The sequence below is a fragment of the Chiloscyllium plagiosum genome, unplaced genomic scaffold (genome assembly GCF_037043375.1).
Source record: "Chiloscyllium plagiosum isolate Xiang-an unplaced genomic scaffold, Cpla_swu_hap1 HiC_scaffold_19, whole genome shotgun sequence".
In the NCBI taxonomy this organism is placed as follows: Eukaryota; Metazoa; Chordata; class Chondrichthyes; order Orectolobiformes; family Hemiscylliidae; genus Chiloscyllium; species Chiloscyllium plagiosum.
Window position 1 is genome coordinate 2,039,262 of NW_028270157.1, and position 24,548 is coordinate 2,063,809.

Genomic DNA, 24,548 nt, shown 5'->3' on the forward strand with positions numbered 1-24,548 from the left:
GGTCCCTTTGATAGAGAGTGTGTTGCTGACAGTTACTCTGGAAATGGCCCATGGTCTCTCTCTGGCTAACTCTCAAAAGCTTGCTTCTTTTTATGCCATCTCATTAGTTCGATGTTGACTAAACAGTAAAATTAAAATTGGACTGGGAGAAAGTGAGGACTGCAGATGCTGGAGATCAGAGTCGAGAGGGTGGTGCTAGAAAAGCAGGTCAGACAGCATCCGAGGAGCGGGGAAATCGATGTTTCAGGCAAGAGCCCCTCATTCCTGATGAAACACCTGCTGTGCTTTTCTAGTACCACACTCGACTTTTAGTATCCTGGGGCATAGTTTAAACTGATTGGTTAAATTCAAACTGTTATGAAAACTTTGCAACCAAAACTCAGGTATTTGTTTCACAGCTAAATTTTTCATATTTTCAATTTTCCAGTACACTCTGAGACTGCTAGTCAGTCACATGACAGGTGCCTGCAAGCTCTCAGTGCCAAAACAGCCTTCACTCTCTCTTCAAGGTACAGTGCACACCTTCAACTTCATAACAGCATTTCCTTTACTTTCCCAAAGGGCTCCTGCTGGCTCTCATACCAGCACCAAGGTGGATCCTGTCAGAAGAGTTATTGCTGTGTCTCATTTATTTGTACAAAATTTGGTGAAAATGTTCCCACTTGGTCACCTGTTCCCAGAAACCCCTGCAGTTCTGTCATCTTTCAGCCTGATGGAAATTCTTTGATAGCCTTGGTCTTCTGAGGCTCTGCTGTCACACTCTTTACATGGTCAGTAGATCATGTTGAGAGGAGGTTGTGAGGCAGTTTTGATCCCTGGTTTAAAGCAAGATATTATTTCACTGGAGGCAGTTGGATTCACTAGGGATGATTCCCGGGATGGAGAGATTGTCTTATGAGCAAAGGCCAAACAAGTTGGGACTCTACTCCCTGGAGGTTAGAGGAATGAGAGGTGGTCCCTTTAACATATATTGGATTTTACCAGGCTTGACAGGGTCGAGTAGAGTAGATTTTATTTGTCATTTCTCTCATACACAACTGATCCAGTAAAAATGAGACAGCGTTCCTCCAGGCTCGAACAGCACAAACTACACACTCGTACAAAGGGCAGCATAAAGTGGATAAGGAGTACAAAACACGCAGGTTACAGTGTAATAGAGGAATGATAAATAATAAAGTTAAAAATCACACAGCACCAGCTTATAGTCCAACAGGTTTAATTGGAAGCACACTAGCTTTCGGAACGACGCTCCTTCATCAGGTGATTGTGATCGCTCCGAAAGCTAGTGCTTCCAATTAAACCTGTTGGACTATAACCTGGGGTTGTGTGATTTTTAACTTTGTACACCCCAGTCCAACACCGCCATCTCCGAATCATGTTAAATAATAGACATTGTTCTCGCAGCAACTCAAAGTCATGCAAAGAGTTTCAGGTGGGAAAGAGTCTGATCATACAGTGTTAAGGAGCTTGATTGTCCAGGGGAAGAAACTGTTGCACGGTCTGGCCGTGAGAGACCAAATGCACTGGTGTCTTCTGGCGGGTGGGAGAAGGGTTTGGGTGAGGGGTGTGTGGGGTCTTCCACAATGCTCTTAGCCTTTCGGATGCAGCGTGTGGTCTAAGTGTCTGTAATGGAGGGGAGAGAGACCCCAATGATCCTCTCAGCTGTCCTCACTATCCGTTGTAGGGTCTTACAATCAGAGATGGTGCAATTCCCGAACCAGGCAGTGATGCAGCAGCTCAGGCTACTCTCAATGAACCCTTTGTAGGGTGTGGTGAGGATGGGGGTGTGGGAGGTGGGCTTTCCTCAGCCTGCGCAGGAAGTAGAGACACTGCCGGGCTTTCTTGGCGATGGAGCTGGTGTTGAGGCTCCAGGTGAGATTCTCCACCAGGTGGACACCAAGACACTTGGTGCTCTTTATATTCTCCACGGGGGAACCGTCAATGTCCAGCAGAGAGTGGTCACTCTGTGCCTCCTGAAGTCCAACAACCATCTCTTTCATTTTATCCACGTTCAAAGGCAGGTTGTTGGCTCTGCAGCACCTCCTCTCTGCATGCTGACTCATCGTTCCTGCTGATGAAACCCACTACAGTCGTGTCATCAGCGAACTTGATGATGTGATTCGAGCTGTGTATCGCTGCCAGGTCGTGTGTCAGCAGGTGAACAGCAGTGGCCTGAGCACACAGCCCTGGGGGGGCCCCGTGCTCAGTGTGATGGTGTTGGAGATGCTGTTCCCAATCCGGACTGACTGAGGTCTTCCAGTCAGGAAATCCAGGATCCGGTTACAGAGGGAGGGATTCAGGCCCAGCTGACTCAGCTTTCCAATCAGGTGCTGAGGAATTATAGTGTTAAATGCAGAACTGGATTCTATGACCAGTAACCTCAAATAGGTGTCTTTCTTCTCCAGGTGGGTCAGTGTCAATACTGAGAGGGTGTTTCCCCTCATGGGAGAGGCTAGGATCAGAGGGTACAGTCTCAGAATAAAGTGGCACCAATTTAAGACTGAGATGAGGAGGAATTTCTTCTCTCAGAGGGTAGTGAGTCTTTGGAACGCCTTCCCACAGAGAGCTGTGGGGGCAGAGTCCCTGTGTAGATTTAAGGCTGAGACAGATTCTTGATTAGTCAGAGAATAAAGGGTTACAGGGAAAGGGCAGAAAAGTGGTTGTGAGGAATGTCAGATCAGCCATGATCCCATTGAGTGGTGGAGCAGAATCAATGGGCTGAATGGCCTACTCCTGCTCCTGTTTCTTGTTGTCCTACTGCCTTATGGTGAGAACTCACATCCCTGCTCTTCACATTCCATTAGGTTCAACTGTGGCTGAGCCATGAATTAAAATGTCATCCACACTCCCCCAATCCCTCTCACTGATTGCCATTGTCCCCATGTCCAGACGGTGTGATGAATAGGGCAGCAGGGTGGCTCAGTGGTTAGCACTGCTGCCTCACAGCGCCAGGGACCCGGGTTCAATTCCAGCCTCGGGTGACTGTGTGGAGTTTGCACATTCCCCCCGTGTCTGCGTGGGTTTCCTCTGGTTCCTTCACACAATCCAAAGATGTGCAGGTCAGGTGAATTGGCCATAGTGTTCAGGGATGTGTAGGTTAGGTGCATTAGTCAGGGGTAGATGTAGGGGCATGGGTCTGGGTGGGTTACTCTTCGGACAGTCGGTGTGGACTTGCTGGGCTGAAGGGCCTGTTTCTGTGCTGTAGGGAGTGTATGAATGTTGTTAAGGATTTTGATTCTTCATCCAGCGGAAGCAGGTTTTAGGATCGTGTTTCATGAAAATGATTCTCTGCTTAACTTTGCCTAACAGCGAGGAATAAGGAAATCTCAACGCATGTCATGTTTATTGTGTGGGGAATTGGAGGCAAAAGTAGGGAAGTTATATTTCAGTTATAAGCGCATTGGTAGTCCCAACACTGAGCCTTGAGGAACTCCACTTGCCACCGGCTGCCATCCTGAGGAGGACCCTTTTATCCCCACTCTCTGCTTTCTATCAGACAGCCAGGCTTCTATCCATGCTAGCACCTTGTCTCTGACACCATGGGCCCTTGTCTTACCCAGTAGCCTTGTGTGTGGCATCTTGTCAAAGGCCTTCTTGAAATCCAGGTAGATAGCATCCATTGGCTCTCCTTGGTCGAACCTGCTCATTACTTCCTCAAAGAATTCTGGGTCACTGGATCTGAAACTCTGATTTCTCTCTACAGATGCTGCCAGACCTGCTGAGCTTTTCTGTTTTTTGTTGGCTCATTCAGTTTTGTTTGTGCCTGTTTGCTTCTTCAATCTTATAAATACATTACAGGCCTGTACAAGCTCTCCTGCTCAATGAAGAACAGTTTAAATTTGGAATAACCCTGTAAAAACTCTCAGAGATTCCAGTCTGACAGTCAGCAGCTCTTTACCTTTCATTGAGTTTGTTGTTGAAGATCACCAGTGGCATGTGCATTGCTGTGACCTTACCTTACCACGAACTGAGTTAGACACATTGCTGTGTGTCTGGAGTCACATGTAGGCCAGACCAGCTCCCACCCTAAAGACCATTGTGAATAGGAGACTGTTTTATGATAATTGATGTTGATTACATGGTAGACTAGTTTTATATAGGAGAAAGTGAGGCCTGCAGATGCTGGAGAGTCAGAGCTGATAAAGCATGGTGCTGGGAAACGTACAGCAGGTCAGGCAGCATCTGAGGAGCAGGAGGGTTGACGTTTCAGGCAGAAGCCCTTCATCAGGACAGGGGTCTTCAGGACTAACCAGTCCTCAAAAGGTTAATTTTTTAATTTCAGCCTTTGATATCCCCAGCCCCTGGATTCAGATGGTGGATATATGGAACGTTTCTTGATCCAATATTTTAAACTATATCTGAGAGGACTGACACACCTGCTCCAGGGTCACATTTAGTCTGGTCCCTGTTAACTTCTTTGTCAGTGCTCCTTCTACCTCTGAACATGTTTTCATTGCTGCCGGGTGCAACAGTCCCTTGGATATTGTTTGGTTTTGTTCTGTTTTGAGGTTCAGATCCTTTTACTGTGACAGACTCACTGCATTTTGGGCAGTCATGATTCGGAGGTGCTGGTGTAGGACTGGGGTGGACAAAGTTAAAACTCATCCAACACCAGGTTATAGTCCAACAGGTTTAATTGGAAGCACTAGCTCTCGGAATGACACTCCTTCATCAGGTGGTTGTGGAGGACACAATTGTAAGGCACAGAATTTATAGCAAAAGTTTACAGTGTGATGTAACCAAAATTATATATTGAAAAAGACCTGGATTGTTTGTTCAGTCTCTCATCTTTTAGAATGACCATGTTGGTTTCAGTTCCTTCAAATGGATTGCATTTGCATTTTGGTCGAACAGTCTTTGTGCCAATGCAGTTTGTTTAGTCAGAGCAAGTGCTCAGTGTAATGCTGTCTGCTGCCCTTTTGTTGCATTTCCCTGGCCTCTGTGCGGATACTTTCACTTTTGCGTCCAGCCATTTGTCTTGCTTTTTTCCATAAAACCTCAGTATTCCCTCAAATCGTTCTCATTCCTTACATCAGCTCAACTCACTCATTTCATCATTTTTCTTGATGCCAGATCTTCCCGAGACTGTAAGATACCTGATTACAGCTCTCAAAACTCCAATAGTGATCTGATCTCTACTCTAATCATCCTTTAATGTCCTATATTCACAGGTATCTGCTTAAAGAAATGGGTCATTGTTTGTTGAAAGCCTGATCTCTCTGGGTTTTCTTTTCATTTATTAAAGGTTGCTGTCTCTTTGTTGGAGTCCACTGACATCGACATCATTGATCTGATAATTTGTTAAAACATCATCCACAAAGGGAGGACATGCAGTGAGAGACTGACCTGGTCTGTACTTGATTTGGCCACTAGCTCTGATATGTTCCTGTATTGAGTGTATCTCCTGCACTAGTTCTGCCACTTTGCAGCTTTGTGTGGGTCTTTTCTCTGTTCAGAAGATTCCAGTCGGGGTCAGATCTTTTAGATTAGATTAGTTACAGTGTGGAAACAGGCCCTTCGGCCCAACAGGTTCACACCGACCGGCCGAAGCGCAACCCATCCAGTCCCATTCCCCTACATTTACCCCTTACCTAACACTACGGGCAATTTAGTATGGCCAATTCACCTGACCTGCACATCTTTGGACTGTGGGAGGAAACCGGAGCACCCGGAGGAAACCCATGCAGACACGGGGAGAATGTGCAAACTCCACACAGACAGTCGCCTGAGGCGGGAATTGAACCCGGGTCTCTGGTGCTGTGAGGCAGCAGTGTTAACCACTGTGCCACCGTGCCACCCACTGCCACTGTGCCACCCAATTTCCACAATTTCCCTTCGTTTGCTCTTCTCACTGTTTCAATTTTCTTTCACTATCAGCGTGTTGTTGACTGCATCTCAGTTGCTGGATTTTTGGTGAGGCTCTCCCCTTTGCTCTCTCACTCACTGTCACTGTGTTCTTATGTCATGAGATTTGGATGAGGTCAATTTTTCTGCATCGCTTCAGGACAGTTTCTGGCATCAAAGGTCATTTTAAGATGACAGTTTATTATTTCTATTTCTCCATCATTGCACCATTGACGTAGTTGGCTATTTACATCTTTGAGTATTAACCCTTTATGTCTACACTGCACATGACAGTTTGAGGAACACATCAAGACCTATCCAGTCTCAGCCCTTGGGTTTGGAGGGCGCTATTGGATTCGGGAAACAGCCTAGATACAGATGCTTGGGGTTTAGGGGCAATTGGATGGGTATGAGTTTATGACCCTGACTTTAACCTGGTTTAGTATTCTTAACAACAACAACTTGTCATTTCTATGCTGCAAAATGTTTCACTGCATATTTGACCACCATCAGGTGGCCGAAAGCTTAACCAAAGAATTAAAAGATTTAAAATGGACCTGGGGGGGGGCAACGTTTTCACACTGAGGGTTGTGTGTGTATGGAGTGAGCTGCAAGAAGAAGTGGTGGAGGCTGGTACAATGACATCTGGATGGGTGCATGAATAGGTAGGGTTTAGAGGAATATGGGCTAATGGGACTAGATTAGGTTAGGAAACTCTTTCAGCATGGATGAATTGGATAGGTGTCCATGCTATACATCTTTATGACTCTATAATTGCCTTTTGAAAGGAGCAGAGAGATATAAGGAGTTTCGGAGGCAGAGAGGTTCGAGAAGGGGATTGAATGGTGGACCAGGCTCGAGGGGCTGAATGGCCTCCTCCTGTTCCTGTTTCTGATGGTCTTATTGATTGCCAGTGGTGGAACAGTTAAAGCCAGGAATGCTCAAGAGGGAGAACATTTCCAGAATGACGTCACAATTTGATATTGTTTAATTTATTCATGGGCTGTGGACCTAGCTGGCTAGACCAGCATTGACTACATTGACATTTAATGGAGCCAACCGCAGTGCCGTGTGTCACATGTAGGCTAGACCAGGTTAGGGTGGCAGATTTCCTTCCCAAGAGGGCATTAGTGAACGAGATGGGTCTTAATGACAATCAAAACTGATTGAACCATCACCATTAGATCAGCTTTTTAATCCAGATTTTCACTGAATTCAAATTTCACCATCTGCCATGATAGGATTTGAACCCATGTCCCTAATACATTGGCTTGCTGAAGTTGGGGGGTGCTGGGGGGGATTGGTTTGCATTATTATCCGGTTGCATTGCCCTAACACCATGAAATGCATCCATCTTTCATCTCTCCCCTACCGTCTCCCTCAGTCTCTCACCTTTCTCTCGAACTGGGCATCCTGTTAAATAGTTGTATGTTCCCTCGAGTCATTTTTAAATCCTTCTAATCATCTCAGTGAGATAATTATTTCCAGCTATTCTACAATCGGATTGTAGCTTATTCAAAGCATGAATTTGATTCCTTCTGATGCAAGCATTTTGTTATGATTTCCACCTTACTTTTTTTCATAGTTCTGCAGGAGAGTTTGCTGCTTTAACCTTCCAATTTTAGCTTCCCAGCTATATCTGTATAGCCCCTTCAATGTAGGATACAAAACTCCTCACAACAACATTAATCTCCCAAGATTTCACACTGAGCTCCATAATAAGACAGATGGTCAAAGGTTTGGGCAAAGATTGAGGTTTTAAGGGGTATCTTGAAGGTGGTGAACTTGTGAGGGGAGTGCTACAGGGAGGGAATTCCAGAGTTTAGGATCCAGCAGTTAAAATTAACGATGATTTGAAGGAAATTCAGGATACTCAGGAGGTGAGAACTGGGAATAATTCTTTTCACACTAATTGGAGTGTTTTTCTATCAGCATTTTTGATTTCTGATTGCCAAATGTTTAATTTTTATAAGCGCAATTTAATTGTCTGTATTTGAAGTCTCCTGGTGAAGGTGAGATCTAATTGGATCAGTGCAGTGAGATTCCATCAAGGTAGCAGATGGACTGGTTAAGGCTTCATTTCAGGAAAGCTTCGAGTTTTTCAATAATGCAGCCTCACGCCGATCAGGTCCACCCTCCGTTTAATTGAGGATGGTTTTCTTGAAGAATGTGGACCCATCCCTTTATCGTAGTTTCATTCTTTCATCTCATTTATGTCTGCCCTGGGCAAATCAAAATTCAACAAAGCCTCCTACCAGTAGCTGTCCACTTTCTTCTCAAATAGTTCTACCCCAGCAGTCGTGACTGACTCATTCTCTGCTCCTTTATCAGTTAAGTGAAACATTTCCTGGAGTTCTGATATCTCTCTTTTCCTTTAAAGACTGCCATCATCCAATTCTGTGCACTGGACCTTTGTCTATGTTCGTCCTAGCCCTTGGCAGTCTTTGTGGTCCTGTACCACAGTGGTGCAATTTCATTTTCTCCATGTTTCTTACCAGGGTAAAGAATGGTTCCTGAAATGTAGCTATGGGGAAGCTAGTGGTTATGGTACTGGGGCTGGAATTGATCAACAACTCCAACTGACCCAGTCCCCAAGAGACTTCAGATACACATGTTTAAATAGCACCTCAGAATTTGGGAGATTGAAATGCAATGTATTGAATAAACCTGGAATTAAAGCTATTCCCAGTAATGATGACAATATAAATACTGGATTGTTGTTTAAAAACAAAATCTGGTTCATTAATGTCTTTTGGAGAGAAAATCTGCTATCCTTACCTGGTCTGGCCTACATGTGACTCCAGACCCACCCCAATGTGGTAGATTCTCAGCTACACTCGGGAGACTCTGTTACATTAAAGAAGGTGGCTCACTCTCACACAGTGCTGAAGGTTTCAAAGGGATGGCACTAATTGGCCAAGAAGAGCTGACCTCACCAGTGACTCCCTTATGCAGAATCTCCAAATCGAAGATGTTTCTGATGGGCCAAAAGGAAAAACAAAGAATTACATCTGTGCAGCATTTCTCACAATCACTGGACATTTCAGGATGTCTTACACCCATTGGAATCTAATTATTGTGGTAATAAAATCATAGCATTCAGCAACTTTTCACAACCAGCAACTTGGGAATGACCAGTAAAGATGGGGCTATGATGCTGACTGTGACTTAGAGCACCAGCAAGGATACACCATGTCTTCAGACCAGCAGCATTGGATTTTCCAATCACCCCATCACTTGAGCATAACTTCTACTCAACGTCTAGATGAAGACATTTCAGAAGATCCATATATGGGCAGTAACGTTGATTTGGGCTGAATGGCCTATTTCACTGTTGTACAGTCCATGGAAAATTGTGTTTCTATCTGTTTTCCAAAGGTATTCTTTCTTTAAATTCCTCAGGAGTTGAATTACCAGCTTTCACCTTTGACCTTTGGTTTATTTTCAGCTGCCAGTGTGTTTTGTTCCATTGCCTCCTGCAGGGATCTCCACACTCCCAGATCTCTAAAGCCTCAGCTGGAACGAGATTCCTCCTCTGGTTTACAAGTTTCTTTTTCATCAACCTTTGTGTTGCTGAGTTTTGCCAAGATCAGAACCACCGTGTGATATAAACAGATGCCGACCTGTCACCTCCCACCGGCCTGGCAGAGATTCCCTGTCCCTCCTCAGACTGCCAACCTCATTCCCTCAGTCACCACCAACCACACCATCGCTCAAACTGATTCTCACATTGTTGGTTGGTTGGATCTTGCTCTGTGGAAAGTGACCGATGTATCTTCTACTTTACAAGAGTGATGACATTTCCAAAGAATTTTATTGGCTGCAAAATGTTTTGCAACATCCTGAAACGTGAGACATATATACAAGAATTTTTGTTCTTTCTTACTTCCTTTCTCTGTTAATATATGTTAGTCGTTCCTTTCTAGACTGATATTTGGTCCTGCTAAGTCCCACAAACTACCCTCTTCAATCCCCTTTGACATCCCACTCTGCTGCAATGCAGACTCACACCCTCCAATCCCTAATCTCATCACACATCCCCCCAATTCAAGATATGTTTCTATAACGACCTGTTCAGGCATATGATGACACCCCTCTAGAGCAGGTGGGACTTGAACCCTCGAGTGTCCAGGTTCAGAGGTTGGGACAAAACCACTGCACCACAAGAATTCTGTGGGACCAAGTTTAAAACCTGAGCTGACAGCCCTTTGGCGCAGTGATAATGCCCTTACCTCTGATCCAGAAGCCCTGAGTTCAGGTCCCAGGTGCTCCAGCGATGTGTCGTTAATATCTCTGAACAGGTTAATCAGGAAAATTGGAGCAGTGAGCTGTTTCTAACTGACACATCACTAGGGCAGGAGGCTTACCAATCTTCCAAACGGTCTGGTGAGTTTAGACATTTAGTTGTTGCAGTGGTTCATTACAATCAGGCTCCTTCCCACGGGAGCAGTCCCTGGCTCACCTCAGATGAGCGCTGCCTGGTGATGAACATATCTTTGACAGCAGGGTTCAGGGACTGAGTGGCCTCCTCAGGTGCTGAAGGTGTAATCATCTGATAACAATCAACTCATACGAACAAACTACCAGTGACTATACTGATATAGAAATTAGGATGAGTCTGTCAGTGTTGAAGGAGTGCGGCACTGTCGGAGGGTCAGTACTGAGGGAGTGCGGCACTGTCGGAGGGTCAGTACTGAGGGAGTGCGGCACTGTCAGAGGGTCAGTGCTGAGGGAGTGCGGCACTGTCAGAGGGTCAGTACTGAGGGAATGCCGCACTGTCAGAGGGTCAGTACTGAGGGAGTGCTGCACTGTCAGAGGGTCAGTGCTGAGGGAGTGCGGCACTGTCGGAGGGTCAGTACTGAGGGAGTGCGGCACTGTCAGAGGGTCAGTACTGAGGGAATGCCGCACTGTCAGAGGGTCAGTACTGAGGGAGTGCTGCACTGTCAGAGGGTCAGTACTGAGGGAATGCCGCACTGTCAGAGGGTCAGTACTGAGGGAGTGCGGCACTGTCAGAGGGTCAGTACTGAGGGAGTGCGGCACTGTCAGAGGGTCAGTGCTGAGGGAGTGCGGCACTGTCAGAGGGTCAGTACTGAGGGAATGCCGCACTGTCAGAGGGTCAGTACTGAGGGAGTGCTGCACTGTCAGAGGGTCAGTACTGAGGGAATGCCGCACTGTCAGAGGGTCAGTACTGAGGGAGTGCGGCACTGTCAGAGGGTCAGTACTGAGGGAGTGCGGCACTGTCAGAGGGTCAGTGCTGAGGGAGTGCGGCACTGTCAGAGGGTCAGTACTGAGGGAATGCCGCACTGTCAGAGGGTCAGTACTGAGGGAGTGCAGCACTGTCGGAGGGTCAGTGCTGAGGGAGTGCGGCACTGTCGGAGGGTCGGTGCTGAGGGAGTGCGGCACTGTCAGAGGGTCAGTGCTGAGGGAGTGGTCTTTCCTCACTGGAGCGTAGGATGTGAACAGGTGACCTTATGGAGTTTTATAAAATCATGAGGAGCATTGACAAGGTGAATGACAAGGGTCTTTCCCTGAGGTGAGGGAGGTTGAAACTCGGAAGGCGTGTTTTGAAGGTGAGAGGAGAAAGATTTCAAAAGGACATGAAAGGCAACCCTTTGCACAGAGGATGGATTGGGAGTGAATTGAACTGCCAGTGAACGTGGTGGTGTTGGTACGGTTACAACATTTAAAAGGCACTTGGATAAGAATAGGAAGGGTTTGGAGGGATATGGGCCAAATGGTAGACATGTGGGATTCGTTTAGTTTGGGAATATGGTCAGTATGGACTGGATAGGCTGAAGGGTCTGTTTCTGTCCTGTATAACTCTATGACTAATGGTTGTTGATGGTACAGTGTTTTGAGACAACATGAGGTGCTATCTGAATGTCAGTCTCTGATGAATCTCTTTGATGCCTGATCCGACCAAACCAAAGATCACTGGATCTCAGTTTTGAGGTTTTCCAATGTGTCTCTTTCGAGTCGGGAGTGACTGAACATTTCTTGACATTTTGCTTTTCATTTTGTTTCCAGAGTCACCCAAGACCCCTCCGTTACCGTCGGCCATGAATGGGAATTTGCCCCCGTCCCCTGGTGTGGGGCAGTACCTGGCCTCTGCCATCCCTTCTCCGGGCAGTTGTAAACCCTGGCGGAGTAAGTCGATGAATGTCAAACATGCTGCTACTTCATCCATGCTCAGCGTGAAGGCGGCCAGTCCTGCCACCTCTCCCACTGCCCCCAGCGACCGGCTCCGAGCCCCTGATACCCTCAAGACCCCCTCGAATGGGCAGAAGTCCATGTTGGAGAAGTTCAAGCTGATCAACAACAGGATATCCTCGAGGCCTCCTGCCTGCCCGAGCTCCGGGGTTATGGAGGGATCAAGGGATGAGGGCACTCCCTCGGAGTGCGGTGAGGCTGGTGGAGGAGGCTCTACAGCTGGCAGTCCCAAGACACAGTCAAAGGTAACGAACCAAAGGGCGGGAGGCAAATCAGGAGGCAGTAAGAAGGTCTCACCGCCGGCCAGAGACAAGGAGGAGAAGGAGAAGAGTAAAGGAGTAAAAAGCTGCAAAGAGGAGAGAGTGAGTGAGGCGCCCAGGAAGAGTTCGAAAATCGCCAGCTTAATCCCAAAAGGAGGGAAGCCTGCAGGAGCCAAGAAGGAGATCCCTGCTTCCAGTGGGATTCCCAAACCAGGATCCAAATTGCCCACCGGGAAGTCAGGATCGGCGATGAAGGAGGTGGAGAAGTCTCGGGTGACCAAGGGGAGCTGTGGCCAGGGGCTGCAGAAATCACAGGCCAATGGCAAAGTTCCCAGCTCCAGCAGTGTCACCTCCTTGGAAGGTAAAGGTGTGACCCAGGCCTCCTCACCCCCGTCCTCCCTCAGCACTGCCACTACGCCAGCTTCTGGAGTGGCCAGCAGTGGGCAGACTCCAGGCAATGTCATCGTACAGCTCCCTCAACCTCAGCAACAACACAGCCACCCCAACACCGCTACTGTCGCCCCCTTCATGTACAAGTAAGTACTGCACCACACTCTTACAATGACACAGCATTGGTTAGCTCAGTGGACTGGATGGCTAGTTTGTGTTACTGAGTGATGCGAACAGCGTGGGTTCAATTCCCAGACCAGCTGATGGCACCAAGCAGGACTCCTGTCTTGCCTGAGGTGTGGTGACTGTCAGGTTAAACTCACGCCCAGGTTATCTCTCTCCAATCAGAGAGCAGCCCAATGATCTGGTCAACTATAGCACTTCGAGGGCAGACTGAGACCCATCAGCCCACATGAGTAAGCTCGTATCCCTGCTGTTATCACAGTGTATTCACAGCTCCTGTTGTCCACTTCTCCCTCAAGTGTTTCCCCGGCTTCGCTCTCTGATATGTCAACACTAATCCCCTGTAACAACCCAGTGAGAGCCAGGCGGGTATTCCCCCCCTCACTTCGGGCATGGTGCAGTGAGGTTCTCCTGAATTCCACTCACACTCATATCTAACAAAAACAGAAGTTGCTGGAGAAGCTCAACATGTCTGGCAGCGTCTGTGGACAGGAATCAGAGTTAATGACCTTACTTCAGAATGGTTTTGTGTCTGTTACCGAGCAACGACCCCAGGTCCTGGTGACCCCCACAGTGGCAGTGTGGGGGGATGGGGGTTAGTTCAGGGCACCATCAGAACCACTGCCTTTTCACCACCCACCGGGAAGGGGAAGGGAAAGGGAGGGGGGGCTCTTGTACAAGACTCCGGTGGGCTCCAGTGACTGACCGCTCTCAGGATCAACATTGCAGCATGTTGACAGACAGGGATGTCATGTGATCAGTTAGGCTTCCTCCTCAAACTCATTCAATACCAGGTGCATCTCTCTGTCCCAATCAAACATCTGTGTCATTGTCAAACATCGATCAGGTCCTTCAGGTCCCGCACTGTCAGAGGGTCAGTGCTGAGGGAGTGCCGCACTGTCAGAGGGTCAGTGCTGAGGGAGTCCCGCACTGTCAGAGGATCAGTGCTGAGGGAGTGCCGCACTGTCAGAGGGTCAGTGCTGAGGGAGTGCCGCACTGTCAGAGGGTCAGTACTGAGGGAGTGCCGCACTGTCAGAGGGTCAGTACTGAGGGAGTGCCGCACTGTCAGAGGATCAGTGCTGAGGGAGTGCCGCACTGTCAGAGGGTCAGTACTGAGGGAGTGCTGCACTGTCTTAGGGTCAGTATTGAGGGAGTGCCGCACTGTAAGAGGGTCAGTACTGAGGGAGTGCCACACTGTCGGAGGGTCAGTGCTGAGGGAGTGCCGCACTGTCAGAGGATCAGTACTGAGGGAATGCCACACTGTCGGAGGGTCAGTGCTGAGGGAGTGCCGCACTGTCAGAGGGTCAGTGCTGAGGGAGTGCCGCACTGTCAGAGGGTCAGTGCTGAGGGAGTGCCGCACTGTCAGAGGGTCAGTGCTGAGGGAGCGCCGCACTGTCAGAGGGTCAGTGCTGAGGGAGTGCCGCACTGTCAGAGGGTCAGTGCTGAGGGAGTGCCGCACTGTCAGAGGGTCAGTGCTGAGGGAGTGCCGCACTGTCAGAGGGTCAGTGCTGAGGGAGTGCCGCACTGTCAGAGGGTCAGTGCTGAGGGAGTGCCGCACTGTCAGAGGGTCAGTGCTGAGGGAGTCCCGCACTGTCAGAGGATCAGTGCTGAGGGAGTGCCGCACTGTCAGAGGGTCAGTGCTGAGGGAGTGCCGCACTGTCAGAGGGTCAGTACTGAGGGAGTGCCGCACTGTCAGAGGGTCAGTACTGAGGGAGTGCCGCACTGTCAGAGGATCAGTGCTGAGGGAGTGCCGCACTGTCAGAGGGTCAGTACTGAGGGAGTGCTGCACTGTCTTAGGGTCAGTATTGAGGGAGTGCCGCACTGTAAGAGGGTCAGTACTGAGGGAGTGCCACACTGTCGGAGGGTCAGTGCTGAGGGAGTGCCGCACTGTCAGAGGATCAGTACTGAGGGAATGCCACACTGTCGGAGGGTCAGTGCTGAGGGAGTGCCGCACTGTCAGAGGGTCAGTGCTGAGGGAGTGCCGCACTGTCAGAGGGTCAGTGCTGAGGGAGTCCCGCACTGTCAGAGGATCAGTGCTGAGGGAGTGCCGCACTGTCAGAGGGTCAGTGCTGAGGGAGTGCCGCACTGTCAGAGGGTCAGTACTGAGGGAGTGCCGCACTGTCAGAGGGTCAGTACTGAGGGAGTGCCGCACTGTCAGAGGATCAGTGCTGAGGGAGTGCCGCACTGTCAGAGGGTCAGTACTGAGGGAGTGCTGCACTGTCTTAGGGTCAGTATTGAGGGAGTGCCGCACTGTAAGAGGGTCAGTACTGAGGGAGTGCCACACTGTCGGAGGGTCAGTGCTGAGGGAGTGCCGCACTGTCAGAGGATCAGTACTGAGGGAATGCCACACTGTCGGAGGGTCAGTGCTGAGGGAGTGCCGCACTGTCAGAGGGTCAGTGCTGAGGGAGTGCCGCACTGTCAGAGGGTCAGTGCTGAGGGAGTGCCGCACTGTCAGAGGGTCAGTGCTGAGGGAATGCCGCACTGTCAGAGGGTCAGTGCTGAGGGAGTCACGCACTGTCGGAGGGTCAGTGCTGAGGGAGTGCTGCACTGTCAGAGAGTCCATGCTGAGGGAGTGTCACTGTCGGAGGGTCAGTGCTGAGGGAGTGCCGCATTGTCAGAGGGTCAGTGCTGAGGGAGTGCCACACTGTCAGAGGGTCAGTGCTGAGGGAGTCCTGCACTGTTGGAGGGTCAGTACTGAGGGAGTGCCGCACTGTCAGAGGGTCAGTGCTGAGGGAGTGCCGCATTGTCAGAGGGTCAGTGCTGAGGGAGTGCCACACTGTCAGAGGGTCAGTGCTGAGGGAGTCCTGCACTGTTGGAGGGTCAGTACTGAGGGAGTGCTGCACTGTCGGAGGGCCACAGCTGAGGGAGTGCCACGCTCTTAGAGGGTCAGTGATGAGGGAGTGCCACACTGTCAGAGGGTCAGTACTGAGGGAGTGCCGCACTGTCGGAGGGTCAGTGCTGAGGGAGTGCCGCACTGTCCGAGGGTCAGTGCTGAGGGAGTGCCGCACTGTCAGCGGGTCAGTGCTGAGGGAGTGCCACACTATCAGAGGGTCAGTGCTGAGGGAGCGCCGCACTGTCAGCGGGTCAGTGCTGAGGGAGCGCCGCACTGTTGGATGTGTTGCCGGTGAGATTTGGTATTAAACTTGGATTGTGTCTGCCTTCTCACGTGAATGTAAATCTTTGCACTGGATTGTATGGAATTTGTGAAGGAATGTTGTTCCCAGTGACCATAACCAATAGTTCCTGAAATACTCACCTCACTGAAAATCAACAAGTTATTAGTCTTGTGTGTGGGATCTTGCTTTGTGTAAATTGGCTGCTGACGTTCCCTGCAGTCTGACACTGTGAAGCATTGTGGATCCCTCCCTGTTATCAATGGTGACCATGAAATATCAGTCCTCCCTTCATCACAAGAGCTTCAAATTGAAACATTTCCAAGTGCTTCCCATTCTGACCTACCTGTTACAAGGAGTGTTTTATCCTTAATGTGTGTTACTGAATGCTGGGATCTGAACTGACAGTGCACATTCGGTGACAGCTGATGAAATGGTTTATTCGAGTTTAGTAAAATAAATCCTTTCAGCAGCTTGGTAATGTTTGCTTGGACAGGCTGTGTGAGGATCCTGCCAGTAAACATTAAATATTCCGTCTGCTCTTTCTGTCCCTCTCTTTGTTGTGAAGAAACACTATCCAGTTCTCCAAAGGTACGTGAAGTCCATTGTAGGAAAGCTGCTGATTGATGAAGTAATCTATTCGGTGGATTAAGATGCAAGCGTTGAGGCAGTCTGTGAGTACTTTTCCACATAACGGCCCATTACTACCTTGAGAGGTTCCTGAAACAGAGCTGCTGTCAACTTCAAAAAAAGGCTCGAGTGGCCCAAAGGATTGAGTAGTTTCTTCATGTCCCCATTTGTTCCTGAATCACCTCAATGTTTTGAGGTTCATATAAAGTGATTATAGTCCAGATGAGGATGGCTTGCCCCTGTTTTTATCAGCGGAGGTTCTGTTGAAGGTTCACTGGACTTGAAGTGTGCTTTCTCTCCACGGATGCTGCCGGGCCTGTTGAGCTTTTCCAACACTTTCTGTTTTCCCTTCAGATTTCCAGCATCCTCAGTTTGTTATTTGTGTTTTGAACAACGTGAGTTTTCATGTTTATAGCTGCCACGTGGGACCATCACAGACAATTTTCAGCATCGGCTTACAGACTGGATCGAAGAGTTAAGGTCTCAGGAGAGTCTGAAAGGATGACAAGTGAGAGTTTCAGAGGAAGGGGAGAGAATTCCAAAGCTGAGATCCCAGGCAACTGAGGGCAAGGCCAGGATTAAGCTCAGGGATTTTCAGGATCAGATTAGAGAGGGTTGTGTGGCAGTGAGAGGTTACAGAGATACAATAGCATCTGGATATAAAGGTGCAGATTTTAAAAGCTGGAGTGTTGCTCGTCTGGGCGCCAATGTAGGTCAGCGCACAGCACTAACTGGGGAATAGAGAGAGATTGGCTGGAAGCCAAAGGCAACAGGAAGATGAAGAGTCTAAGCACAGAACAGATCAAGCTGAACCGATTGGATATGTTTTGATTTCCTGTTTCTAGCTCCTTACACTCCTGTGTATAAAACCATGTTCTTGCACAGAGCTGTTTTTTTACCTCCCTGTGCTCTTCACTCATGACAAATATTTGCAGTTCTTTTGTGAGCCATTAATGTAGAACTAAAGACAGAGAATGCCTTTCACATTCTCAGGTCATCCAAAGGCACATCCAGGGGCATGCAGCCAACTGTACACAGCAGGATCCCAGCGACTGCAACATAGACATCTCTTTCACTGACGTTGATTAAAGGAAAGTTGTTCAGAGTTCCAGCTGTCCAGCTCTACTTCAGGGAAATTCTGTTAGATCTCTCATCAAAATGGGAGTCAGCATCTCTGTTTCATCTCTTGCTTCAGCTTTAAGTATGTAGATGTTCAGAAACACACTGTGGGTGTGGGTCTGTCTGAATTTTATGGTTTAAGTTCTGGAGTGGGGGTTGAACCCTCAACCAGTTGGTTGTGATGTGACAGTGCTGTGTACTGCCCTGCTGCTCATGCTGTGTCGATGACAGTGGGACACATCTTTGCAACACAGGGCAAGCTACACTCAGAGGAACTGAGTCTCCACCTCACAGTCAGCCAATCCTGTGAAGGTACTAGGTGATGGTCTTACATAGATCAGAGAACATCGAACAGTTCAGCACAGTACAGGCCCTTCGGTGTTCCATGGTGTGTCAATCTTTTATCCTACTCTAAGATCAGACTAACCCCCTTCATTGTACTGTCGTCCATGTGCCTATCCAAGAGTCGCTGAAATGTCCCTAATGTCTCTGACTCTACTCCCACCGCTGGCAGTGCATTCCACACACCCACCACTCTCTGTGTAAAGAACCGACCTCTGACATCTCCCCTAAACCTTCCTCCAATCACCTTAAAATTATGTCCCCTCGTGATAGACATTTCTGTCCTGGGGCAAAGTCTCTGGCTATCCACTCTATCTCTGCCTCTCATCATCGTGTACACCTCTATCAAGTCACCTCTCATCCTTCTTCACTCCAATAAGAAAAGCCCTAGCTCCCTCAACCTTTCTCCATAAGACATTCCCTCCAGTCCGGGCAGCATCCTGGTAGATCCCCTCTGCACCCTCTGTAAAGCTTCCACATTCTTCCTATAATGAGGCAACCAGAACTGATCACAATGTTCCACGTGTGGTCTAACCAGGGCTCTATAGAGCTGTAGCATAACCTCACTGCTCTTAAACTCAATCCCCCTGCTAATGAAATCCAACACACCATGTGCCCTCCTCACAGCGCCAGAGACCCGGGGTTAAATTCCCGCCTCAGGCAACTGTCTGTGTGGAGTTTGCACATTCTCCCTGTGTCTGCGTGGGTTTCCTCCGGGTGCTCTAGTTTCCTCCCACAGTCCAGAAATGTGCAGGTTAGGTGAATTGGCCATGTTAAATTGCCCGTAGTGTTAGGGGTAAATGTAGGGGAATGGGTCTGGGTGAGTTGCGCTTCGGCGGGTCGGTGTGGACTTGTTGGGCCGAAGGGCCTGTTTCCACACTGTAAGTAATCTAATCTAATCTAATCTAATCAAACCCTACCAACTTGGGTGGCAACTTTGAGGGATCTATGAACATGGACCCCAAGATCCCTCTGTTCCTCCACGCTGCCAAGAATCCTGCCTTTAACCGTGTATTCTGCATTCAAATTCGACCTTCCAAAATGAATCACTTCACACTTTTCCAGGTTGAACTCCATCTGCCACTTATCAGCTCAATTCTACATCCTGTCAACATCCTGTTGCAATCTACAGCAGCCCTCCACACTATCCACCACTCCATTAATCTTCATGTCATCGGCAAACTTACTAACCTACCCTTCCACTTCCTCATCCAAGTCTTTTATAAAAAATTACAAAAAGCAGAGGTCCCAGAACCGATTCCTGTGGGACATCACTGGTCACCGAGTTCCAGGCTGAATACTTTCCATCTACCACCACCCTCTGTCTTCAATGGGCCAGCCAATTCTGTATCCAGACAGACAGGTTTCCATGTATCCCATGTCTCCGAACATTCTGAATGAGCTTAACATGGGGAACCTTATCAAACGCTTTGCTAAAATCCACGTACACCACATCCACTGCTCTACCTTCATCAATATGTTTTGTCACTTGCTCAAAGAATTCAATGAGTCTTCTAAGGCATGACCTGCCCCTCACAAAGACATGCTGCCTATCTCTCATCAAACTATGCTTTTCCGAATAATCATAAATCCTGTCTTTCAAAATCCTCTCTGATAATTTACCTACAGCAGATGTAAGACTGACTGGTCTGTAATTCCCAGAATTATCCCTACTTCCTTTCTTGAACAAGGGAATAACATTTGCCACCCTCCAATCATCTGGCACTACTCCAGTGAACAGTGAGGATGCAAAGATCATCACCAAAGGCGCAGCAATCTCTTCCCTCGCTTCCTGTAGGAACCGAGGGTATATCCCGTCTGGGAGGAGAAAGTGAGGTCTGCAGACGCTGGAGATCAAAGCTGAAACTTTATTGCTGGAACAGCACAGCAGGTCAGGCAGCATCTAGGGAACAGAAGATTCGACGTTTCGGGCACATAATTTCCATAACCTGAAGAAGGGCATGTGCCCGAAACGTCGAATCTTCTGTTCCCTAGATGCTGCCTGACCTGCTGTGCTGTTCCAGCAATAAAGTTTCAGCTATATCCCGTCTGGCCCAGGGGATTTATCTATCCTTATGTCTTGTCTTCCTTTGCAGTTTAACTGAGTGATGGAATTATTAATCACAGAAAAATGTGGATCGATTCAGAAGAGTCAGCATGGATTTGTTGAGTAAAAATAAAAGAGCTTCCTGGGAATGTTTGAGGCAGTAACATGGGAGGATTGTAAACTGTAAGGGGGACGGTGTCAAACTTCAGAAGGACTTTGGTGGAGAGGTGACAAATGTGGGTCAATGCAGAGAAGTGTGTGAGAAGGCATAAGGAACATGGAGATGGAGAATAAAGTAAACGGTATGATTCTAAAAGGGCTGGAGGAGCAGAAGGAGCTGAAGGTGTATGTGCACAGAGCATTGAAGGTGGCGGGATGGGTAGAGTGACCTATTCATAAAGCATAGAGGGCTTTGAATGGATAGTTAAATACAAACAGTGTGCAGGGTTACGGATAAATGACAGAAGATTGACACCAAGTTAAACTGCTGAGAAAAATACGATGAGCAACAGGACCTCCTTCTGCACCCTGATCTTGTGTGATTCTGAATGCCCACTGGGTTGTGTCAGAGAGACCACGCAAGCTGATTAGCAGCTTCCTTTCCCTGGGAAATACGTACAGCCAACAAGTACAAGAGCAGAGGGCTTCTTATTCCTGGAACCATTCCTGTAAATCACTTGAATCATAGATTCTGCACTCTCTCCAATGTGGTCACATTTTTCCAATAACTTGACTTTAACAGCTGTACACATACTGTCGCTGAGATCTAACCAGTGTCCTGTTCAACATCACCTCCCTGCTCGTGTACACGATGTCCCCCAACCACCCATAATTTCCATAACCTACAGCCTTGCTCAGGGAACTCCCTCTCTCCCCTCCACATCAGTGATGATCTTACTCAGATCCAGGCTTGAACTACCCCTGTGTTGATGTTTCTGTCACTGCTTTCAGAACCCTCCCCATGGGAACAAACAAGTGGCTAATGTGACAGAGGTATATCGCAGGGAGACCTGGCCATTTACTTTCAAGGTAGAAGGAAGGGCTGGGGAAGTTTGTGGGAAGATGCAGTCAGATATTCAGCACAATGTGTACCGAAACATTAAAACGTGAGGGGGCATAGCTACAAATTGAGGGGTGATAGATTTAAGACAGATGTCAGAGGCAGGATCTTCACTCAGAGAGTGGTAAGGGTGTGGAATGCCCTGCCTGCCAATGTAGTTAACTCAGCCACATTAAGGAGGTTTAAACAATCCTTGGATAAGCACATGGATGATGATGGGATAGTGTAGGGGGACGAGCTGAGAATAGTTCACAGGTCGGCGCAACACTGACGGCCGAAGGAGCTGTTCTGTGCTGTATTGATTAGATTAGATTAGTTACAGTGTGGAAACAGGCCCTTCACCCCAACAAGTCCACACCGACCGGCCGAAGCACAGACCCATTCCCCTACATTTACCACTGCCCCTAACACTACGGGCAATTTAGCATGGCCAATTCACCTGACCTGCACATTTTTGGACTGTGGGAGGAAACCGGAGCACCCGGAGGAAATCCACACAGACACGGGGAGAACGTGCAAACTCCACACAGTCAGTCGCCTGAGGCGGGAATTGAACCCAGGTCTCTGGTGCTGTGAGGCAGCAGTGCTAACCACTGAGCCACCATGCCATCCCATATTGTTCTACATTCTATGTTCTAAAACATGGATTACTTTTAAGTTCACTCTTGATTCCATCTTCTGGTATATCAGTGCAATGCAGCATTGTGTGAGCAAAATCCACAATGGAATTTTCAAAACACTACCAACTCAAGGGAATTATTAAAATGTCATGGAGGAGTTGCAGGCCTGAGAACAGCCTTAGAGTACAAAAACAAGGGAGTTGCTAAACTTTTATAAACTGTTGCCTAGTTTCCAGCTGCAGTATTGGACCACGTCTGAGTGTAACATAACCACAGGATAGTTACAGCATGGGAGGAGGCCATTCAGCCCATTGTGTCTGCACCAGCTCTTCACATGACCATCATTACCTGGTTCCAACCTCATGTCTTCCCCCCTATCTTTGCATACTCGTCCTAGCTAAATGATTATCCAATCCCCCTGACTCACTTGAATCTGCCTCCCCCACGTTTCCAGGTAGTGCAGACCACACCCTCACTACTCACTGGGTGAACATGTTTTTGTCTCACATCACCCTTGCATGTTTTGAAAATCACTTGAACTCTGTTTCCTCCCATTTTCAATCCCTTTGTGACGATGAACAGTTTCTCTTTATCCGTTTTGTCCAGACGTCCCTTGAGTGTGAAAATTTCTGTCAAATCTCCTCTCTGCTGCCTCTTCAGGAGAACACTCCCAATTTCTGCAAACTCTCCTCAGCAATGCTGTGTCCCACCCCCTGGAACTATGCTGTAAATCACTTCTTCATTCCGATAATATGACACCCACAACTCTACACAGCACACCAGATGAGGTCTACCAAGTTCCATATCACCTCCTTGCCCCATACTCTATGCTCCAATTAATAAAGTGCTTTATTAATTTCTCTCTCCCCCTGTCGTGCCACCTTCAATGAGCTGTGCACATTTACCCACATCTCCCTCTGCTCCTGTCCCCCGCTTCAGAATAGCACCTCCTATTTTATATTGTCTTTCAATGTTCTCCGCATCAAACTGAATCACCTCAGACCTCCCTTCATCGACCCACATCTACCACACTTTCCAGTGTATCTCATTAGGTATACATGCCCAAGATAAAATACATTAATTCATACCTGCCCAACAACTCCATCAATGTCCATTTGGAATTCCACACACTGTCCCCCACACTATCCCCCACACTGTCGCCCACACTGTGCCCCACACAGTCCACCACTCTGTCCCCCACTCTGTCCCCCACACTGTCCCCCACACTGTCCCCCACTCTGTCCCCCACTCTGTCCCCCACTCTGTCCCCCACACTGTCCCCCACTCTGTCCCCACTCTGTCCCCCACACTGTCCCCCACACTGTCCTCCACTCTGTCCCCCACACTGTCCCACACACTGTCCCCACTCTGTCCCCCACTCTGTCCCCCACTCTGTCCCTCACTCTGTCCTCCACACTGTCCCCCACTCTGTTCCGCACTCTCTCCCCTACTCTGTCCCCCACACTCTCCTCCAAACTGTAGTCCACACTGTCCTCCAACACAGTCCCCCGCATTACCCCCACTCTGGCCCTCACACTTGCCCCCACACTGTCCCCCACAATTTCCCCCACACTGTCCCTCACAATATCCCCCACTCTGTCCCCCACACTGTCCTCAACACTGTCCCCCAGTCTATCTGTCCCACAGACTGTTCAACAGACTGTCCTCCACACTCTGTCCCCCACTCTGGCCCCCACACCTTACCCCCACTCTGTTCCCCACTCTATCCCCCACATTGTTCCCTACACTGTCCCCCACACTATCCCCCACTCTGTCCCCCACACTGTCCCCCACACTGTCCCCCACTCTGTCCCCCACACTGTCCCCCACATTGTTCCCCACACTGTCCCCCACACTGTCCCCCACTCTGTCCCCCACTCTGTCCCCCACTCTGTCCCCCTCACTGTCCCCTACACTGTCGCCCACTCTGTCCCCCACACTGTACCCCACACTGTACCCCACACTGTCCCCCACACTGTCCCCCACTCTGTCCCCCACTCTGTCCCCCACTCTGTCCCCCACTCTGTCCCCCACACTGTCCCTCACACTGTCCTCCAGACTGTTCCCCACTCTGTCCCCCACACTGTACCCCACACTGTCCCCCACTCTGTCCCCCACTCTGTCCCCCACACTGGCCCCCACACTTTTGCTCACACTGTCCCCCACTCTGTCCCCCACTCTGTCCCCCACACTGGCCCCCACACTTTCCCCCCGCTCTGTCCCCCACACTGTCCTCCACATTGTCCCCCACACTGTCCACCACACTGTCCTCCTCTCTGTTCCCCACTCTGTCCCCCACTCTGTCCCCCACTCTGTTCCCCACACTGTCGCCAACTCTGTCCCCCACACTGTTCCCCACTCTGTCCCCCACTCTGTCCCCCACACTGTCCCCCACACTGTCCCCCTCTCTGTCCCCCACTCTGTTCCCCACACTGTCGCCCACTCTGTCCCCCACACTGTTCCCCACACTGTCCCCCACACTGTCCCCCACTCTGTCCCCCACTCTGTCCCCCACACTGTCCCCCACACTGTCCCCCTCTCTGTCCCCCACACTGTTCCCCCACACTGTTCCCCACACTGTCCCCCACACTGTTCCCCACACTGTCCCCACTCTGTCCTCCACACTGTCCCCAAACTGTCCCCCACACTGTCCCCCACACTGTCCCCCACTCTGTCCCCCACTCTGTCCCCCACATTGTCCCCCACTCTGTTCCCCACACTGTCGCCCAC

At 49.2% G+C, this 24,548-nt stretch overlaps 1 protein-coding gene across 16 annotated transcripts in view; it reads left to right on the plus strand.

Annotated features, from left to right (window-relative positions):
• The window catches only part of nav3 (neuron navigator 3), a 639,300-nt gene that overhangs the window by 245,073 nt on the left and 369,679 nt on the right, over nucleotides 1-24,548 (plus strand). For all 16 annotated transcript variants that reach the window (XM_087996953.1, XM_087996954.1, XM_087996961.1 and 13 more), the window contains one exon: nucleotides 11,872-12,850. In XM_087996953.1, the coding sequence (XP_087853079.1) occupies nucleotides 11,872-12,850 (979 nt within the window). The remainder of the gene's footprint in view (nucleotides 1-11,871; nucleotides 12,851-24,548) is intronic.